This window comes from Corvus moneduloides, chromosome 7, assembly GCF_009650955.1.
Source record: "Corvus moneduloides isolate bCorMon1 chromosome 7, bCorMon1.pri, whole genome shotgun sequence".
Classification (NCBI taxonomy): domain Eukaryota; kingdom Metazoa; phylum Chordata; class Aves; order Passeriformes; family Corvidae; genus Corvus; species Corvus moneduloides.
The window spans coordinates 23,351,614-23,372,185 of NC_045482.1; the positions used below are offsets into that span (position 1 = coordinate 23,351,614).

Below are 20,572 nucleotides of genomic sequence, written 5' to 3' on the forward strand. Positions count from 1 at the left end.
GGAAGGGCGGCGGAGCGGCGGCGGGACCGGCCGGGCCGGGCCGTGCCGAGCCGGGGTCGCCGCGGCCTCCCCGCTGCAGATGGCGGCGGCGGAGACGCTGGTGCACGGCCTGGCGCGGCTGCTGCAGGACGCCGGTGAGTGGCGGCCGCCGCGGGCCTGGCCGGGCCGGGTCGTGTCAGTGTCCCCGGTGTGTGGACACTCACGGCCCGGCCCGTCCTTCCCCTTTCCTGCAGGGGACCTCGTCCTGGACGGCTCCAGCACGCTGACGCTGCTCACCTCCACCCTGCAGCACCTCACGCAGGTCTTCGAGCAGCACCTGGGCTCCCGCAACCAGAACCGGGGCTTCGTGGCGCTGCCCTCGCACCCCGCCGAGACAGCCGCCATCCTCCAGGCGCAGTTCCTCTTCGACGTCCTGCAGAAGACTCACTCTCTGAAGGTCTGTACGCACCGGGGCCGGGCGTGCTGCAGGGCCGGCCGGTGCAGGTGGCAGACACAGCTTCAGAGCAGCCTCCTCCAGTGCCCATTGCCCCCGTCTGACGGGCAGGCTCCGTGGGTCAGATGGGTCTCACAGGGCTCTTGCCACAGTGGAGTCGTGGTTCAGCACGATAGTCTATAGCTGCTTATCTAGGATCAGCCATGCAACTCAGAGGAAAGTTTCTCGGAGTTAAAAACAGGGGCAGCAGGAGTTAATTATGTTCTGACCTTGGTACGGTATTATCATTGTTAGGAAAATGATTATTTCCTGAAATGCTTGAGCAATTCAGGCAGTGCCTGGCACCTGAGCACAGCTGAGTGCTCCCGGAGTGATGACTGATTCACCCAAGGCAGCAGAGCCGGGGAACTTGAGCAGAGGGGTCAGATGTTGTACACACTCTGGGGCTGCTGCTTATTTCAGCAGCCTGGGCAGTGGTTCTGGTTGATCAGTTTCACAGCATGAGATATTTCTAGTAATGTATCCTCATTAATTTTAACAATAAAGGCTGTAGTAAAGAGGCTGTAATAAAGATAAAACTACAGACCAAGGAATTCTTCAGAGAGCTTTTTGAAAGGTGGCATGTGCTACGAGGCTGCAGATGATCCTACTGGGGTCTGGGGCACTGCTTAGAGGATAGTAGAGGTGAAAGGGGCCTGAAAGGGGAAGAGGAATTAGCAGCTGTTTTAGGTTCCACAGGGAGGCTCAGAAGGTACTGTGGCTGAGCACTAAAATCTCTGATGGCTTTAAAGACATGTTTTCCCTGTGAGAGTGGAGTGGTATCAGAATGTTGTTGGGGGGACTTTGTAACAGTGTAGTGAGTGGGGACACTGGGGTGGGGCCCAGTGTCTGTGGAGAAACATGGGTCTCTCGGCAGGAGGATGCAGGGAGTGACCCTGCAATCAGGAGGGTATTGTGGTGAGTGCTCCTGTGCTCTCTCTGCAGCAAGCTTGTAAAGAAGGGGAAGCTGCCCATTGATGTCTGGTAACTGGTTTACTTGGACAAACTAATAACTTATATCAGCCTGGCTTTTTAAGATTTTTAAGACAGTGGAGGGAGAGGTGATGATCAAGACACACAGCAAGAATGGCATCTGAAATAAACTTTGCAAAAACTGACCATTACAGCTTGCCAGTGCAAGCTTCCCTTCCAAATGCTCTTGTTCAACGTGCAGCATTAGTGCTGGCAGGCAGTGGGCAAGTGATTCATTCCTGCCAGGGCTGTAGCTGTGGAAGCAGTAGTGGTGATGAGGTCTTGGGATGTCTGTTCTGCACCTGATGAGTCACTTCTATGTGAATGTATATATAACTGGCAGAAATGATCTCTCTGGTCTGCAGTGGAAGTGGTAACTGCTTCATTACTCACTTTCAGTAGCAGCCAGAAATACTGTTTGTGCGCTGTCCGTAGAAAGAATAAGAAGGTGGTTTTAATAAGCTGCTTTATGGTACATGAACACAGCCTAACTGCCCTGTGGTGAAAGGGCCTGTGGCTGTACTACAGAATACACCCAGGAGGTTTGCAGGCACCTCAGTCTAACACTAACAGTGCCTTGGAGACCAACTCTGTTCTCCATCTGCTTGTGATTTGCCTTATTTGGCCTCTTGTAGTGAAATGCACATGCACACTTCCCACCAGTGTGCTACTTCCACTCAGTTGCTTGATAAACATACCTCCAGCAGTTAGTTTTGTCTTTAGTAGATTTGCTAGTTGTGGCTGATGAGGAATCCAGCTGTCAGACCTCCCAGTGGTGCTGAAAGTGGTCATGTGGGCCATGTGGGCAGGGGAGATGAAGAAGAGCTCCGTGGGCTGGCAGACCACGCTTGGTAACATGCTATTCTCTTTGCCCTCTATTGTACTGTGGAGCTGGGGAGACGCCACTACCAGCACTGGAGAGAGTTTATAAGGGATCACCCGAGCTGGAGGGAGAACCTTTTCAAGGTGCTGCAGTTGGTGCATCAGGAAGGTGGTAATGAAGCACAAATCAAGCTTGACATGAGATTTTTTTTCTCATTTCTCTAGCTCGTTCATGTTCCAAACTGTGTTTTGCAATCTGCTGTGAAGATCTTCCCTTTCAAGTCCCTCCGGCATCTGGAAGTAAGTATAGGTGGCAAGAGTGGCTTTGAGTCTTGCTGTTTGGGTTTTCTCAACTAGTTTTGTGGTTGCAGAATGCCTCTGCTCCTAAAAACTGGGTAGACTTTTGTGGCTTCCCTAGAAGGCTAAGACTAAACTCCTGCAACACTTGCTTGGGGTGAAACTTGGATCTGCTCCTTCACTGTAATATTTTGATGTATGTTGTTCTTACTTTCTCATCACTGCTGCAGTTAAGGTCTGTCCCTCCACACTGCCTCCGGGGACTGCGATTTGTCTATTCTCAGCTGGAATCTCTAACCTGTTGCAAATGTATCAGTACACTGGAGGTGAGTTGTCTCTACACAGCTCATGGGGTAAATTGCAAGAGAAAGGCTGTCTTGACCCTACAGCTCTTCACACAAGGAAGATGTAGGAGTGTTAGCCCTTTTATTCATCCATGTTGTGTATGGCTTCATCTCCCTTCCCCATTCTGGGGTCCTACTCCTGTCTCAAGCAGTGTTGAAGGATTCCCTGCTTGCATGCATGTGTGCTCTGTAGTCTTCTTTTACGCTTCTTGAGAATTTCTGGCTCTAGACAACAGTCGTGTCAGCTAGGCCTGACAACTCTGTGTCTGTGTATCTGGCTGTTTCCTCATTCAAGGCCTGCAGCTGGTCAAGATCTATTTCATTGTACCTCAGCAGCCTTAAATTAGAGCTTATTGTCAGAGGAGATGCTGTGCCCCAGTGTCTTACCTGCACTGCTGCCCAGCACATTTCTGAGACATGAAGGCAAGCTCCAGCCATGGAAAGCTGAGTAGCATGGGCTGTGCTGGCCATGGGCCTCTGGGCTTCTCTCTGAGGCACAGAAGCAGATGCCTGCTGGGGAACAGGGGCTGATGGTGGGGAGTGCTTTGAGAGCTTTTTTTGTCTGTCAGAACACAAGTGTGTATCTTGCTTTTGTTTGAGGGAGGTCTGAAAATGACTTTGTTAGCATGAATCTTTGTGCTCAATGTTCTGAGCCTAAGAAATCCAACAGATTAGGTTAACTATTGCCACTTCAGTATGGGAAACAAAAGCATCTGTTTTCTAAATATCTGGCCATGGGATTCCCACCACCTCCAAATACTTGAATTAGGGACATAAAAGTCACTGCCTCTCTTAAGCAAGGCAAGGTCTGTAAAGCACCTTTGTGTCAACCGCCTTCTAGACTAACTGTTCTGCTGTGTTCATCTGCTTTTACTGTAACAGCTAGTATTCACCAAGGAATGGCTCCTCTCTTCTTCCTAGGAAATAATTTCGGCATGTGGTGGAGATCTGAGCTGTGCTCTCCCATGGTTGGAACTGCAGACTGTGAACTTCAGCTATAACTCAATCACTGCCTTGGATGACTCACTGGTGAGTGGGGCATCCTTCCTGCTTGGCTGAGGAGAAGAGAGGAGATGATCACAGCCAAAAGCCAGGCCCTATGTTACTGATGCTGCTAGGTCTGGTTGGGAGGAAGTGGGCAGTGCTAATTTTGCTGGTCTCTCCCAGCAGGAGAGGCTTTTCATGCTGTAACAGAGACAGTTGTAGGATCTGATCTAGTATCTTTTTGTCCCTCAGCAATTATTGAATGCTCTGAGGGTCTTGGATTTGAGTCACAACAAGATCCAGGATTGTGAGCACTATTTAACGGTGAGTATTTTGGGCTGACCACCAGTTTCCTCCTATGCAGAGAATACTGCTAAAATTCTGTAATCATTGACATCATGTTCCTACTAGGTGAGATATAATAGAAAAAATCACAAAGGGTGGTGTGGCTTAGAGCTAGTGCTTGCAGCCTGAAAACCGTTGTCCTGTATGTGCAGTCCAAGTGGCACTGAGGCAGAGAAGGCAGTATTCCTCACCTGCTCTAAGACAGGGAGTTAGCTGTAGTTATCACTTGGCAGTCCAGCCTGGCTGAGTGGTAAATGCACTGATACAGACAGGGTACTCTGTGTGTACAGCCCCTCACAGAGTGGGCACTCCATTGTGGCCAAGACTTTGCTGTAACCTGTGCAGCAGGTGATAATTATGTAGCCAGGCATGGGGCTGTAGAAACTTACTGTTCAATTTGTTCAAACTGCCGGTAGCATTTACTTCCTGCTCTCAGAAACCAGTCAGTTGCTCTAGAAAAAGGGTAGTCCATCACAATGGCACGTTTCTGGGGAAGGACAGTGAAATCCATGCTCTGCTGGGCTAGATGTGCTTCTTTGAAGCAAAGCTATGAAACAGCTTTTCATGGAGTTGGTGGGGCTCACAAGGTGTCAGTCACCATCACCTTTACAAAGGTAAGGAAGAGTTTCTTTTGATAGTTCACTCCTTTTGCTGAGGCAGGATGTCCAGTCTTTTCCTATGCTCCATTGAAGTTGGCGAGGAAAGAGAAAGGTGCTCCTGGCAAATTCTGTAAAGCAGTTAGATGATGCTGAGTGCCCCTAAACAAACTACTCCCAATGTGAGCATTGAACTCTTTCTACAGAAACAGTCTTAAGAAACTCACTTGTTGGTTGACCTTGTTAGGATCAAAAAAATAGTAGAAGCTAGTGCCCTGTCTTGAGTTCAGGGCCAGGCTTTGAGCTAAGGTCCCAGTTGATCCAATGCTGCTCTTCTCTCTGAACAGACCCTTACAGAACTAGAGTACCTCAATCTGGCATATAACTTCCTGTCCAAGGTGCCAAACCTTGGCATCTTCAGCCGATCCAAGCTGGTGACTCTGATCCTGCGCAACAATGAGCTGGACAGCATTAATGGTGAGCCCACAAGGGAGGAGCATTTCTGAGTTTGAAGCCTTCCTGTTGTCCTTGAGAACGAACAGAACTTGGAATCTTGGGCACAACTATTTTTACTAGGGTTCAGTTTTGGGGGAGGTTCCTAAGTTATGTCTTCTAGCATGCTGATGGCTTCTTGCTTTGTTCACAGGGGTGGAACAGCTTGTGAATCTGCAGCACCTGGATGTGGCCTATAACCTGCTGCTGGAACATGCCCAGTTGGCACCATTGTCCACTCTGCACTATTTAAAAAAAGTAAGCACAAGGCCTGATGTGTTGATAGATAGGGATCTCATGGACAGGGTGTGCAAGATGGAGACTTTGTGGTAACAAGAGGGTTTTGAAAGCTAAGTTCAACTCCTGAGCATTTAATTTTATTGCAGGAAACTAATGGGGGAGAGTTAGACAGACACCTGTGTTTCAGCCTTCATTTTTAGTGACCCTTGCTCAAGCTCACCTTTCTTCATATATTCATCCCCATTTCCTTGCTCATCCTTTCTGATTTTAACACTCAAGTCAAGTTCAGTTAAGTCAAATTTAGTGAAGATCCTCCCATAATCCTGTTGTGGATTTGTGTGTTCAGAGAAGTCTGAAGGAGGAGCACAGCAATCACTATAGTACTTGTGAAAGAAGATCATAGAATCAGAGAGTGGTTTCAGTTGGTAGGGACCTTAAAGATCTAGTTGCCACCTTAATTCTGTAATTGAGTTGGTAGGGACCTTGAAGATCAAACCCGCTGCCATGGGCAGGGACACACCTGTCACTAGACCAGGTTGCTCAAAGCTGCATCCAGTCTGGCCTTGAACACCTCCAGGGATGGGGCATCTACTGCTTCTCTGGACCTGCAAAGGACTGTTCTTTCAACACTTCTCAGAGTCAGTACTGAAAAAGCTCATAATGATCTAGCGCATGAGTAGGAGATACTTAATCTCCTTCTCTATTTGCTAAACTAATTTCAGGAAGCATTCTAAAAGCCTATTCCTCTCCTGGCTTGATAACTGCAAGGAGTTTCTTGAAGCAGAGAGAGAGACTGGAGCCTGCAGGCAGGATATATTGGGGTATAGAATATTTCTTCTAGTAACAACTTGTCTGTTTCCTTCACCCAGCTGCATTTGGAGGGAAACCCGATATGGTTCCATCAAAACCACCGATCTGCAGCCCTTGTCCATGTGTCTCCCAGGGCAGCCTTCTCCAATGTGAGTATTAGCTACATGTCTTCTGCCCCTGCTGTTGAAGGCACAGGGTGTTCTAACACTCAGGGGCAAATGAGGGAAAAGAAACTTGCAGGTTTATTCCAGTAGTGTAACAGTGGTGATTGTTTTGTGGTTGCTGGTTTTTTTTGGTTTTTTGTTTTTTTTCCCTGTGGCAGAGTAGTTTAACCTTAAATTTTTATGTGGTGTGCTGGCCAGGACAGAGTTGAACACTGTTCTCAGGTTTGCAGCACCTCAGATCTTAATATGTCTTCACTGTCTACTTCTTCAGTTTTGCTCTCTGATGGAGCTTTACTCTGTTCCTGCTAGATAGGAACAATGTAGCTAGACTGCACAAAGAAGGAACTCACAGTCTTGGTGCACCTTACCTAAGTATGTACTACTTCAGCAGCCATGGTCACCTCTTTGTCCCCATCACTGCTCTCATCTAGGTGTTATCACTCTCCCTTGCACTCCAGTGCTTAGGTCAGTTCTTGGTAATCTGATTTCAGACAAAGAAGCCAGCAAAACCAGTGTTCTGGCAGTTTAGCAAAATGAACTTACTTGCTAAGGGTCAAAGGTGTTCCAAAGCTGGTCTGCCCTTCTCATTAATGGCAAATGGCTGGATTAATTGCCTTCAAACTGCACCTTGGAAAAAGCTTTCACTGAGCTCAAGTTACTGGAAGTTACATGGATTCAGGCTAGAAGTAGGATACAGGCTTTGAGGTGAAAGTGAGTACCTTTCAAAACAATTTGAGTTGTTGTAGAATAATCTATTGTACCTCTCCCACAAACTGTCTTGGATACGTTTCTGGAAGTCATAAAGTCGGTAAACAGGAAAACCCCAGCGGTCCCTTCTGGCCTTGTATGCTATTAGGTCAGGTAGCTACAACTAAAGGAGTGGTGGATAGGCAGGAACAGGGTTGTTTCTTTGCAGTTTTTTGCCAGGGATCCCAACCGTAGGGTGGCCTGAAGGGGAATAGGAGTCAGCAGAAGTTGTCCTGAGTATGTGCCAGCCAAATGGAATCTGACTGCAAATGGGTCTCTAATTACAGTTCTTCTTGAATGGGGAGCCACTCTCTTCCTCAGACCTAATGGTAAGTATAACTGTTAAAAACTGATCTTACTGGCTTTGGAACTGGGAACTCTGACAGGATTGGCATGTGTCCTATTAAAACTTTATGGGCTACCTTGACTTTGACACAGATCATTTTGTCTCAGTTCATGCTGATTCCTAATAATTGTTGGAACTGGCCAGTGTAATTTATTTTGGCTTATGTAGCCTTGCAGAACTTGGAGCCTTGCCTGTTTCCTCTTCAGATACTGTATGGTACTTGACACTTGAACTACATGTCAGCAAAACAGTTATCAGTTTCCCATCTGCTATTTTTAAGAAAGGCAGAGATTGAGTTAAATCAGAGTGGTTGTGATAAACAATCCAATCAACCAGGCAGGATCTGTTGTCAGTGTTTTGACTGAGATGGTGAAAGTCTGGGGTGAGGAGCAGGAAAGTTGTCAGCCTGAGTTGTGGCTTGGTTACCTTGTCTGCCCATGGCACTCAGCTGTCAATACTCTCTTCTTACTTTAGCACCTTCCAAGACTTGTGCAAAGTGTGTCCCAGTCCATCCACACTTCTACCTCAGAGAAAACTGCACTGGACCGCAGTGCTCTGGAGAGCTCCTGTGCTGCAGACTTCAGCGACAGTCAGTCGCCAGCAGAGAATGTGGCCGTCAGGCTCCCTCGGAAGAAAAGCAAGGTCTGGGACTGGCAGAGCTTCTTAGCCATGTAGCTGGCATGTTGGGTGAAGGGGATGCCTCAATGTGAAAGCCTTGTGCAGTGACATGTGGTCTGGTACTGACCACTGGCTGGGTTTAATATCAGTCTTGATATACCCTGACAAGTGTTTTTTGATGTGTCTCTACACTGTAACAGCTATAAACCCTTCAGCTTGGCAGAACCTCACATCAGGTGCTGTTTCCATTGTTCTAGTTCCTCACAACTACTTTTATCCTGTTTTTTTCCAGGGAAAAATCAAAGTGCGAAGAGCAAGTATTTCGGAGCCGAGTGACACAGAACACGAGCCTCAGGCATTACCCCTCTCTGCTGGTGAGGCTTGTCATCTTCCTTAATAACATAGCAGCTAAAGTGTCCACAGTAAGAGGAGTGCTCTGGCCTGGTGACTACTTTCATACTTTCCAAGTTTTCTCTCTGCAGGTCTGATCCTAGAGCATCAGAAGGAGATGAAGCGCTTGGCCAGCTTCAGGGATCGCTTTGGTGCTGACTGGCTGCAGTACAAGAGACACCTGGAGGAGCATGACCAAGTACCCGTCGTGTCCCGCAGTCGTTCTGCAGATGAGATCGCAGGCAGACCTGCTGCAATGGACTTGCAGAGTGAGAGCTCTGACCCAGAGCAGGAAAAGCCCCAAGTATCCCAGGAAAGATCCTCTCCTCCTTTGGATGACACCGCAAAGGAGGAAGAGCCTGAAGTACAGCTGGTTGAGCCTGTGGAAGGAGAACAGAGAGGAGAAGAGGAGGCAGATGAGCTAATGGTTGGAGAGGAAGAAGAGGAGATGGCAGAAGGTAAACAGGTCCTTTCACTGCTATATTTGAGGGCTTGGGTGACAACAGAATAGATGACTCAAATGGGATTTATCTGTGAAGCTGTATCATGATGCCCAGTATTGTGGGAATTGTAAGGACCTGGGTCCAGCAGGACTGAAGGCCTGCTGCATGTATTGACCTGCACTGTGTCTTGTTTGGCAGTGGACCTGTGCCAGCCAGTGCTGGTGAGCCAAATAGAAGGTGAAGGGGACCCAGAGCCAGACTGGATCTTCCTGCGAGTCACAGCTAAGCATGTGATTGAGGTGGAACTGAAGGCTGCCAGAGTCCTCCACAAGCTGGAGTTGAAATGCCTGCAGAATCTGGAGACCTCTGAGCTGACCTGGAAGAGGATGGTGAGTTACACTTCTCTGTGAGCCTTTGTCATCTTACTCCCATATGTGCCAGCATTCTGGATTTGGGTTCCTGTGGAGAATCTTGCAGATCTTTTTCTAGCTCCTGCAAAGCTTGCTTGATTGAGCATCTCTTCCAGCCAATGCATTTGTCTCTAATGGCATCTGTATTGCTTAGACTACCTGCAGTAATGCAGCAGAAGTCAGCATCAAATCTATTCCAAAACTGGAATTAAAAGACAATGGCTGGACTTGTTCCAGTGTGGAGCAGTGAGAGACTTCTCAAGAGGAACTTAAATGAGGTGGAGACCTCCTTGCCATCCATTCCTTGCTGGGATATCACCCTGGCCTTGGAGGACTGTGGATTGCATTGTTTCTAGAGCACCATGGAGCCCAGTGTGATGTTTAAAAAGCTCCTGGCAGCTTTAAGAGCCATCAGCTTAAGAGCCTTAAGAGCCATCTGCTCTAGGTGCATGCTTTAGCATTACCAGCCCTATTTGGCTTTTGTGGTTCTTCAGAAAGGGAGTTTGGAAATCTCTTTTTCCTTGTGGTAGGATTTTAACATTCAGTCTGTATACAGACATGTTCACAGGTTTCTCTGTTTTCTGTAAAAACTCCAACTAATTTTTAAACGCTGTCCTTGTGCCTTTCTGAACGTTTGTGGCTTGATATTCTTCTGAAATACCTTCATGAAAAGTTGTTTGTTTGAAATGCTTTGTTTTAGGCCTTGAAAGTTACTGTTGTAAGTTTCAAGCGCTCGTGCAATTTTTCGAGCACTCAACGCAAGTGTTGTCAGCACTCATTAGCTTTATATTTGTTTATTTATTTCTGCCCAAATGCTGTCAACTGTGGAGGGCTGCTTAGGGCACCCAAAATTAAGTGCTTGTATGGCCACGTTTCAGCTGTTTGCAAACAAATGTAGTCTGTGAAAGCTTCTCCCTCATGCTAGAACAGGTGTTCTCTGTCTCCTGCAGGACCTGGAGCGAGTTTTTCCTGTCCTCACATTGCACTTCAGCTACATTCGCAAGGACCGGCAGAAGCGCAAATATGTCGTGCTTGACGACTGCCCGGAGCAGTGTCTGCAGGTGGGGGAGGCCTGGGGAGGGGGCAGTGTTACTGCAAGACACTGAATTCTTCCAGCCAGCATAGGGCTGCTGTTCTCAGAGCACAGGAGCACCTGCAGCCTATGTCTGGCTTGTCGGGATTTCTTCTTCTGCACAGATGACCTGTGGAAGTCCCTGTGAGCATGGCCATGGGCAGTGGAGCTCCTGTGGCATAAAGGGTGCTCTCAGGAAGAGAGTCTTGCAGTTTTTTTCCTCTTGGGGTGAAAAGTTTATAGTCAAGCTAGTGATCATTACTTGTTGTGCATGTGCAATGTCATGTTTTGTGGGTGCTGAGTGATGTGCTGGCCTGTGCTCGGCCCTCTGGACAGTGAGTGTCAGTGCTGTGTCCACACAGCTGCTGTAGGGACTCTGGTCTCTAATCAAAAAATTTTTCTCAATATACTATTTAAGTACATTTGAGCAAGTTGTTAGAGGAAAGACACAAATAGATGGGACCATTGAGATCAGAGTTCCGGAGAGAGCCTGTCAGTATGTAGCTGTCAGGCACAGACCTGCAAAAACAGGTTGTCTTGGTCTTCTGCAGTGAAGCTCCATGCCCTTGGCAAGTTTTGCACAGCTGGGAAATGTTCCTGCACCCGTTATGCTCTGAAATGCTGTAGTGAGGCATGTGAAAAGACTTGGTGGTGTCAGAAGCGTGATTTTATTAGGACAGTCATAGCTGCCTGATAGCATCTTTTTCCCTGTGCTGCTACTTTTAGTGTATCCTTGAAGTGTTGACCCCAGCTGTTGAGGAGAATCGGCGAAATCAGGACCAAGAAAAGGGATACGTGAAGCTCCAGTGCCTGAAATGCAAGCAGGAGTTCTCACAATCCCTGGCCCCCTGGCATCAAGGTTCCTATCCTTCAGAGGTTGGAGACACCAAAATCCTGGAGACCCTAGTTGCCTCAGATCAAGGTAGGCTGTAGTGACTAGGAGAAGCATGTTTGCTAATGCTCAGGCAGACTTCCAGAGTGGCAGCTGGGGTGCAGAGCATGGAATGTATAGGAGAAGGTGATGCATGGGCTGTACTGGAATTAAAACCTGTTGTGGGATGAGCTCTCATTTGGCCTGCTTGGAGTGGGAGGAGCCTGCCTTGTTTGCTCCAGGAATAAGCCACTGGTTTAAGATTAAGCAAGCAGCACTCCTGTTCTGGGTGGCCTGGGGGAGCATAGGGGTGCTGCAAGCTGAAGTCTGGGAGAGGACCTAAAGGTCATGTAGTCAGTTCTGCCACAGAGACTTTATTTGTTCTAAAAAACTTCTGCTAACGGAAGCTTCCAGGGAATCTACATCAGTATTTCAGGTAAAACTGGCTGTTAGACATCAGAAAAACAACCAGAACCCTAACCAAAGTTTCCCTGTCTGTGATCTTAAGCCCACTCTTGCTGCCACTCTGGGGGAGCAATTTATTCCTTTCTTTGTACTTGAGGGCCATTGTTCTCCCCCGGCAACTTTTCCTGGCTTCTGTCCTCTAGACTAAATAAGCTTAACTCTCTAGATAATTTACTTGTCAGTCATATCTCATACATTCAGTTTCTTGCTGTTCTTTGTACTCCTTCCCATTTGTCCACATTTTTCTTTGGGTGTCTAAAACTAGATGTGGTGTTTTGGCTGAGATGTGGCTCATGCTGAAAAGGCATCTTCTGATTGCTGTTTTTCGAAGCTCAGTTTATATTCAAAGTGGGGAGTGCCTTAGCTCAGAAGATGGTGTTTGACAAAGCATCCTGGAAGTACTGCAGTGAACACAGAAGTGCTGTCCTGGCTGCAGCACTTTTCTCCACCCCAGGACACTTTCTTCTCTCTGCCAGAGTAGTGGGAGTCCCATGATCCAGCTGGGAGTCTGTCCTGGTGTGGGTGAAAGGAGCAACAGGAATCAGGGTCAGAAGGGATGAGGACAGCTGGGGAAGGGACACAGCACACTGGGGATGGAGGTGGCTAAGGAAGATTGGATTGACTGGTCATGAGCTTGGGCTTCAGAGGTGATGTTAGCACTTGCAAATGTGAAGTGCAGGAGTCATGAGCCAAAGCCTTGATGTAGTTTCAGTTGCAACCACAGCCCACACGGGGCACCCTAAATCTGAGCAGAGCTATTTCATGTGGCACTGATCCAGAATTTCCTGTTGATCTGTGAGGGGAGGTATGTAGGATATGATTCTGGACAAAGTTGCTCAACAAGCTGCTCAAGTCAGACTGTAACTATTTTCTACCTTGAAAAGAGAGGGTTTGTGGTTTGCAGAAGACACAGGGGGAAGTAAAATCTTGCTGTTCTGGCTTTTCTTTATACCTGACAAAATCTTTCACAGGTCCTGCAGCAGCTGGTGAGCCCATAGCCTGTCCCAGTTGTTCCAGTGACCACGTGGTCATTCTGCCTTCCGAGGAGTGCTCCAGCACGCCTCTGCCGCCCGGTGCCGACAGCACGAGTGAGGACCTGTCAGACTCTGTGCTGGAGGGTCCAGAGGAAGCATCTGTCCTGGCCAGCAAGAGCGGGAATTTCTACATCGGAGGGGAGGACAGCACGGAGATGGACACCAGCAACAGCACCAGGACTCCAGAGCTGGGCATCGAGCCCGAGGGCACTCTTCATCCCACCTCCCATGGATCAGATGGCAGCTGTGGGAAGGAGCAGGGTGTGAAGAGCCAGTACTTGTCCCTCAGCCACACGGACACCAACGGGGGCAGCCTGATGGGAAGCTACCATTACAGTGTTTCTCGGGGACCCACTCCTTCCCCGCTCTCTTTGAACTCTGAGTCCGAGGAAACGTGGAATCTCAGTCCCTGTGAGTAGGAGGAAACTGTGCCGGGTTTAGCGGTGTTGACAGCTTGTTGTTGGTTTTATCACTGGTGCTTGCAGGGTACACTACCTCCTGTTTAATGGGGAAGGGGGACATCAAGTACAAGCAGCCATAAACATATGGTTCTTATGAGCAGAGTTTTTCATCTCCCTCTCTGTTAAATCCTCATGCCTGAAGGTAGGAGAAGTGAGTCAGCTCCTAATACCTATTATTGCTTAGGCTCTGAGCAATAGGGTCTTGTTCTGGAAGCTGCATTGCTCAGTTAGGGACACGCTGGGTTCCTGTAGCATCCATGAGTTGCCAGCTGGAGCATTACCTTTGGAGAATAGTATGCACAATTTCTCTCTATTTATTCTTTGGCTTAAATGCAGTGTGAGGCTGGTGTGCTAGTAGGAGGCTCTGGTTTGTGGATCTACAGTTGCTTGTGCTTTCCTCACTTTTTTTTGTGAGCTTCAGATGACAAAGCCTGTCCAAGAGATTGCATGCTGGCTGTGTGAGGGCTGTCATGCAAGACAGGAGGTCGATAAATGATTTTTCTGAAGAACCTTGGATTTCTGATGTAGCAGGCTGCCTTTGCCTGGGCATCAGCTTGCAATTTACAGAATAACAAGTTGGAAAGGAGCTGTGGAGGTTATCTGGTCTAGCCCAGAAAGTGACTCTACTGCAGCTGAGTCTAGTTCTGATCTGCAAACCTGTTGATTTCTTGATCTATAGAGGTCCTTCAAGACTGCTGTGCCTCAGAAGAGGAGTTGGTTGTAGAACATGGTTTTAAGATTGCTATGTTCAGTCTTGTACAGTTGAAGTATGAGAAATAAAGCAGTCTCTCTTCTGGGGTCAAATTGCAAGGTCCCAGTTTAAAACCAAGCCTGGGGAAAGTTCCTGCTGAGGAGCGGTTGATTAGTGTAGTGTTTGTGGTGGAGAACAGGCTCTGCTGGGAAGTGTTAACTCTTGGGCAGTATTGTGGCTGTTGTATAAATTATTTGGTTATACAATTTCGTGACAAACCTAATTATATTCTTTAGCAGTTTTATTAGTGTCTTCCTCAGGCCCCTTTAACCTTGCCACGATCAAAGTCAGAGTTAAAAAGTTGACCTGAGCTGACACCAGCTGAAATGAGAAATATCTTTCTGGCTTTGTGATAAAGAACTGCCCTCCTGCCAAATCCAGCAGCAAAGCTTCTGTGACTAAACAGCCAAGCACAGTTTGAGGCTGGCTTAGACCAAAGCTTTGTATATCTGAAAAAAAAAAGCAAGTGTTGGAGCAATAAAGTCCCCTTGTATCTTCACATGGAGACCTGTGGCATGTAAAGGCCTGTGTTTGGCCTGTTGTCTTGACAAGAGACTTGATGGAAGCAGGTGCGCAGACAAGGTGACACTGCTGCCCTGGTGCCCATCTGCATGCTTGGGCAGCCCCTGGTCAGTGGACAGAGTGTCATTGCTGCCCTCTGCTCTCCTCAGCTGTAAACAGCGTCCTGAACGTGAGGGACTTCCGGTCAGTGGATCATCGCCTGAAGCTGTACCTGGACATGGAGGTTTTTGAGGAGAATGCTGAGGAGTTCCAGTGTTTCCTCAAGGTGAGCTCTCACAGCACCACCCCTACAACTCTTCAGCTGTCCCTCTTGCCACCCTGCAAGTTCTGCACTGAGGTGGCATCCCAGAGACTGTGGGATGTGAAGGGAGCTGAAGTGTCTTTGAGTCAGTCCTTTCTGTGAGTGAGCTGTCAAGGGGCAGGCCAAGGCTGTGACCCACCCTCTGTGTGCTCTAGGTGGTCATGGTGAAGTTTGGCCGGCAAGGAGAGTTCCTCTCAATCCTGGTTGCTTCTGATCTCAAGATTTATGTGCTAGAAGTCACTGGAGCTATCAGGTGAGGACCCTGCAGCAAGTCTGTGAGTGCTGGGTAGTGCCAGCCTGTGCTAGCCTTGCTGCCCTTACCCTGGAGGTGTGGTGACATGCACAGGCTCTTCTGGCAAACCCCCTGCTGCAGTCTGACATGAGAGAGGAGATGGGGCAGCCTGCTGCAGCTGAGGGCTGTGCTCTGTGATTAGGGGACAACCTGCAGACTGGCTGAAGAAGACTGACTCTCACTACCTGTCTGATATTTCTCATCTGGAAGTGGGACTCTGCCACCAGAGCTTGCGAATGGAGTTTGAGAACCCAAAAGCCTCCTACAATCTGCTGATCCGGAACCAAAGCTGCTGTGACCAATTCCTGCAGACCCTGACAGGTAAGAGTAGAGCTCTAGGGGGGTGGGAAATAGGATTTGAAAGATTTGTTCTTGGGGAACTATCAGGACAGCTATTGTTGGATGTATGTTGGAAATTGTGTGGAAAAACACCATCCTTTCCTTGGTCTTACTGGACCGTCACTAAGAGTTCCTTGTAGAGGGAGTGAGAGTGAGCAGTTGCTCTCTGCCCAGCAGTCCATGCCATGGCTTTACTGGCCACTGTGGCACGTGTTCCTCCAGCTGGCTGGGGAGCAGCTGCCTGCCTGTTCAGGTACTGTAAAGCCTCAGCCTAAATCACTGAGGCCGTGTACTTGTGTGTGTGGACATAGGAACTCGGAAAAAAAGCTGGGGGAGAATCCCACTGGCATCATAACTTGCAGCACCTCTCTGAACAGTAGAGAAGTGTCCTGAACTGTTACGTACTGCCCTTGGGTTTGCAATAAAAGACAGCTACCTGCCTTCTCCCCTCTTTAGATCTCATGCAAGAACTGCCTGCTAAGCACAGGAGTAAGGTGAAGGAAATCCCCACTGTGGAAATGAATCCCCAACACTGGCTATGGTAAGAGCCTGTGAGAGGCTGGGATTTCAGATAGAAAGGGATATCTGCTTGTCCAGCAGGCCCTGGAAAGCATGGTGCTGGAAATAGGGTAGCACAGAAGGAGGCACTACTGGAGTGGCAGCCAGGCCTGTGTTACAGGTTTAGGGCAGCTGTCTCAAGTGTCTGCTGCACAGAGGGTGAACAGGCAAAGGGGTGTCATGGGCTGAGCCAGGCAGGGCAACTTCAACTCTTCTGGAGGAGCCTGAGCAGAATATAATGGAGGGAGAAAAAATAGGAGGTATAGGGCAGCCTTCTTACTCAAGAAGCATTTGGCTCCTGGCTGGCAAGGTGGTAGTCAGAGGACCAGGAGAGGGAGGACTTTGCATTATGTGGAAGAGATGGGTCCTTCTTGTCCCCAGGAGGACTGGGAACAGTAGCTGGTTCACAGCAAACCTAGACTGGAAACACAGTGCTTCCTTATCAGCCCACTGTTGTATCTCCTCCAGGCCTCTGCTGGACTCCAAGACCACAGATTCTGCAGCTGCAGATGAAACTTGTTTCTTCTACCTGCTGGCCTACCTGATCCAAGGTACAGGAGATCTCAGTAGTGAGGTGTCCCACACATTGTGCTGTCTGCTTACATGCTTGTGATTTTAGTGTACAGTCTGTGGGAAAAGAGCTGCACCCTTCATCCAGCTGTGGAATGGGGTGGGGGCATGGGTGAGGGCTCTTTTCTAGCGTTGGGTTGTGTAGGGTAGCAGCATACTTCTGTACATCCAGTGAATCTCCCAGTCCCAGACTCTAGGGAGCAGTTGGTCTTGCACACCAGTTTTGGTGACAACTCGAGAAGCTAGAGATTATCTGAGGGCTGGATCATTGCCCTGATCTGAGGGAAAGAGGAGGGGTCATAAAAACAGCTGGTTTGTGTGAGTTGCTGAAAGACTCCTTCCTTGGGGAAAACAGAAGTAGGTGTCCAGAAGCTGAGATGATAGGATAGGAGCAGCCTGCTGGAGCCCATCAAGTTCTGTTCCAGGCCTTGCTGAGGGACAAATGTGTTAAACTTGGGATTTGAGTCTTCAGTGAACAATTCCAGTGTCGTCTTAGCTTGGGACACTGAAAAAAGCAACCTAGCTCTTAATCACATTCTGACCAATTTGTTACAGCTTTTGCACCCCCGGTCATCATTGGCCATTGGGGAGGTATGAGAGAGTGAGGATCAGAAGGAATCTGTGGGAAGTACATTCATTGGTCTGCTCAAGCTGAACAAATAGTGCGTGGGAGGGAGGATTTAGAGTGCGTTTTTCTTACTCTACAGTTTTCTCCTCTTTTAGAGTATGGTGTCCCAAACTGGACACAGTTCCAGCTGAGATGTCATTACCAAGTAGACAGGATTAATTAAACATCCCATTTCTGATAGTCCTACTAATTCCCAAGAGTGAGATGTGATGAGAGAAGCAACATATTGCTGCATCAGCTTGTGATCCCCTGTGACCTCAGCCAGTTTTGCTAATGGTTCCCTATTACTGTGCATCTAACTTATTGCCAAGTTGTAATGCTTTTAATTTGCATCCACTGAAATAGCTGGATTATATTTATGTTCCCTAAAGTTTATCAAAACTATTTTCCTTCCTGTCATACTTATGACACATCCCAACTTGGTATTAAACTTCGTGTGTGCTCTCTGTTCCACCCGTCAGATATTTGCAGCCAGATGAATTCAGGCCAAAAAAGGCAGGCTTTGAGCTGCAGCTGCCAAATTTTAACTAAGGGGTAGTAAAATGTTGTTTAAGAGGTCGAAGGACTCAAGTGACTTTTCCTGCCTTACTTTGAGGGCATGGGCTGGACAAGGCTTGCTGAGCAGTGGTCTTCCATATGCATGCTCCTGCAACAAGCTTGGATAAGCTGGTCAAGCCCAGCCACGTTTCACTACCCTGGTCCCCTCTTCAGTCAGGAAGGTGGATAAGGTTGTTCACCCAAGTTACTGCTGCTATAAAGGATTTCCCTAGGGGAGGAATGGAGAGCAATGCTGGTTCTGTGGTGACTCAGGCTCTCAGCAAAGCCTTTCTTATTCCCTCATGTCCTTTTAGGGGCATCTGTTTTCCCTGTGACGCTGCTGAGTACCAGAAGCATGCTATTTCTGCTGGAGGAGAATCACCAGTGGCAGGTGCAGCCCTCCTTGGATGAAGACCATGAGGCAGAAATGCCTCCTAGGAGCAACATCCAGTTGAAGGAGAAGCAGCCAATCACCAGTATCAGCAATGTCATAACCTATCGCCTCTGTCCTTGTGACATCAAGCTGATGCTTTATGATGAGGTAACCAGGAGGTGGTCATGGGGTCAAGATGCTGGGGGCTGATTGTGCTCAGATCCTGTTCCTGCAAGAGTGTCTCTTGGGGCTGTCATCTGCCATCCTAACCTAGGGCCTTATACCACAGAGCCAGGGGAGCACAGCAGAAACTCATGCAAGGGACACTCCACTGCTGGCAGCAGAGAGGGAGGAGGAGGGCACAGAGGAATTAGGAGGAGCTGGCCAGCTGTGCTGGGGGATAGTGGCTCAGGGCTGATCGGTGCCTGTCAGGCCAGTCTGCTCATTCGCCTCCCTCCTTTTCCTCCCTGCCAGGTACTGAAGGTGGAGACCACTTGGCACATCCGCACAGAGTGCCCTGAGCTCCTGGCAGGGCTGGTGGAGTGGATCCGCAGGCCGTGGGAGGAGATGTTCTCAATCGAGCTGCGGAAGGCTGTGTATGAGGCACTGGAGTGAGCCTGGTGCCTGGAGCAGGCGGGACTTGGAGTCAAGAGTGCTGCTGTGCCAGCAATGGTGCACAAGTGTCTCCCACTCGCATCTGACCTTGCTGTCCTGTGGCCTCTGCTTTCCACTCTACTCTTGCCCCTGGCCCTTTCTGGTGAGTAAGAGGGGAGCACATGATGGTTCAGACTGCACAGTCATTCACTTGCACTGGATGGGCATGGAAGGAGAAGGTGGATAGTATTCCTTGTAATAGTGCATAAAGCTACCCAAGGGCAGTCAGGTGCTCTGGTCTTTCTGGCAGATGGCATTTGCTGCCTTCTTACCTGTCTCAGGACAGCTATCATTAAATGCTGATGATTTTTTTTTCCCTCTCCCTCCTTCTTGTCCATGGTTTCCCTAAAGCTGCCTGCTTCAAACAGGAGCCTGATTGCACAAGGGGATGAAGCATGTTGTACACAACCCCACAGAGAGCTCTTACCTGTCTGCCTTGTGGGGCATGGCTCAGTCTGCTGCTGTAGTCTTTCACTGTCACTGGGGAGGAAGGAGCCTCGAGGTTCTCAGCACAGAAATGTATTGCTCATTGCTTAGGGGTCAGGACCTTGATGGGCACCAGGAGGCGTAAGTGAGGCTTAGGCCTTTTCTGAGCAGTCCAAAAGCAAGAGTCTATTTTAACATGAGTTTTACTATTTTCTATTGTAATAAAAGCTTATATTTATTGAATTGTCATGTTGTCCTTGTTTCATTCTTTTGCAGTGCTGTCATGTCTTTCTAAGGTCTTCCATACTAGCTTTGCTGCTGCCTCAAGGGTTCCCTAGCATCTCACTGGGTTCAGGCCATTCTCCCCTTCCTGTTCAGAGCAGGTGCCAATGGGCTGCTACGCTAATCTTCTCCACCTGCCTGGCTTCCAAACAGCAACAAAGGAACAAGGTTTAAACAGGATTAGACTGACACCAGGTACTGGTTGTGGTGTTCTCCTTTGACAATTGCCCTCAGGTGGGCATCCTGTGGCCTTCCAGCCCCAGCACGTTGCTTACTGGCTGCACAGGCCCTCAGAGGCCTGCCTCTCTCAGGAGCTGTTGTTGGTGTGGCTGTGGAGGTGGGAGTGCCTGCCTCTAGCTTCTTCCCTGTACGAGGCTTTACCTCGTCTCAACCTCTCCTGCACAGAGTTAAATGCAGCTCAAAAAATGCTGCTGCCCGGCCAGGGCTTGCTATGTCATAGAGCCTCTGCCCCTGCCCAATGAAGAGCAAAGGTAGATACTTGTGTGTGGTGTTTTGATGCAGTTGAAGCTCCCTGTGGGAGTGGGCAGAAATGGACCTCTTACACTGAGGTGCTGACAGGTGGGATCTGATACTCCAAGCAGGGACCTTTACTGATGGTAGCTTTTCCCAGAACAGCATCTCTGTCTTCCTACAAATGTTTAGTCCACAGCTTCAGGGCAAGTTTTCTGACTGTTCAGTCCTTAGTGACAAACCTGTATTTTATGTCAATGTGATCTTGATTTTTATAAAGACATGTATTTGACATTCAGTGACCTGATGCCTGTTTTCTTTGGATATAGAATATGGAAGCTCTTCACAGCAGTCTCTACGACATTCAAACTTTCCACATGCCCAAAGTTGGTGCCTGTGGCTTCAGTTTCTGTCGTCAAGAAAACAGCAGGGACTTGGTCCCACTGCATCCTGCTGCTTCCCTGAACAGATGC

General features: G+C 48.5%; 1 protein-coding gene across 3 annotated transcripts; it reads left to right on the forward strand.

Moving 5' to 3' along the window:
• The first annotated feature begins 8 nt into the window (after positions 1-8).
• Positions 9-19,589, forward strand: STK11IP (serine/threonine kinase 11 interacting protein). Of its 3 annotated transcripts, XM_032114780.1 has the most exons (24): positions 9-134; positions 234-436; positions 2,492-2,566; positions 2,794-2,889; positions 3,829-3,936; positions 4,144-4,215; positions 5,180-5,309; positions 5,479-5,582; positions 6,434-6,523; positions 7,573-7,614; positions 8,106-8,273; positions 8,542-8,623; positions 8,732-9,097; positions 9,281-9,471; positions 10,443-10,553; positions 11,291-11,486; positions 12,872-13,345; positions 14,818-14,933; positions 15,125-15,222; positions 15,404-15,582; positions 16,057-16,141; positions 16,627-16,709; positions 18,208-18,434; positions 18,741-19,589. In XM_032114780.1, the coding sequence occupies exons 1-24, from the start codon at positions 80-82 to the stop codon at positions 18,879-18,881; spliced, it is 3,492 nt and encodes a 1,163-aa protein (XP_031970671.1). In that variant the 5' UTR covers positions 9-79; the 3' UTR covers positions 18,882-19,589. The 3 variants fall into 3 exon arrangements, with proteins under 3 accessions (XP_031970671.1, XP_031970672.1, XP_031970673.1); XM_032114781.1 differs by lacking the exon at positions 7,573-7,614; XM_032114782.1 differs by lacking the exon at positions 2,794-2,889.
• The last annotated feature ends 983 nt before the right edge of the window (positions 19,590-20,572 follow it).

Coding starts and splice junctions, on each gene's coding strand:
- STK11IP (XM_032114780.1), top strand. CDS start 80: ATGGCGGCGGCGGAGACGCTGGTGCACGGCCTGGCGCGGCTGCTGCAG. Junction 2,890..3,828: donor AATGTATCAGTACACTGGAG/GTGAGTTGTCTC, acceptor TCTTCTTCCTAG/GAAATAATTTCGGCATGTGG. Junction 8,624..8,731: donor GGCATTACCCCTCTCTGCTG/GTGAGGCTTGTC, acceptor TTCTCTCTGCAG/GTCTGATCCTAGAGCATCAG.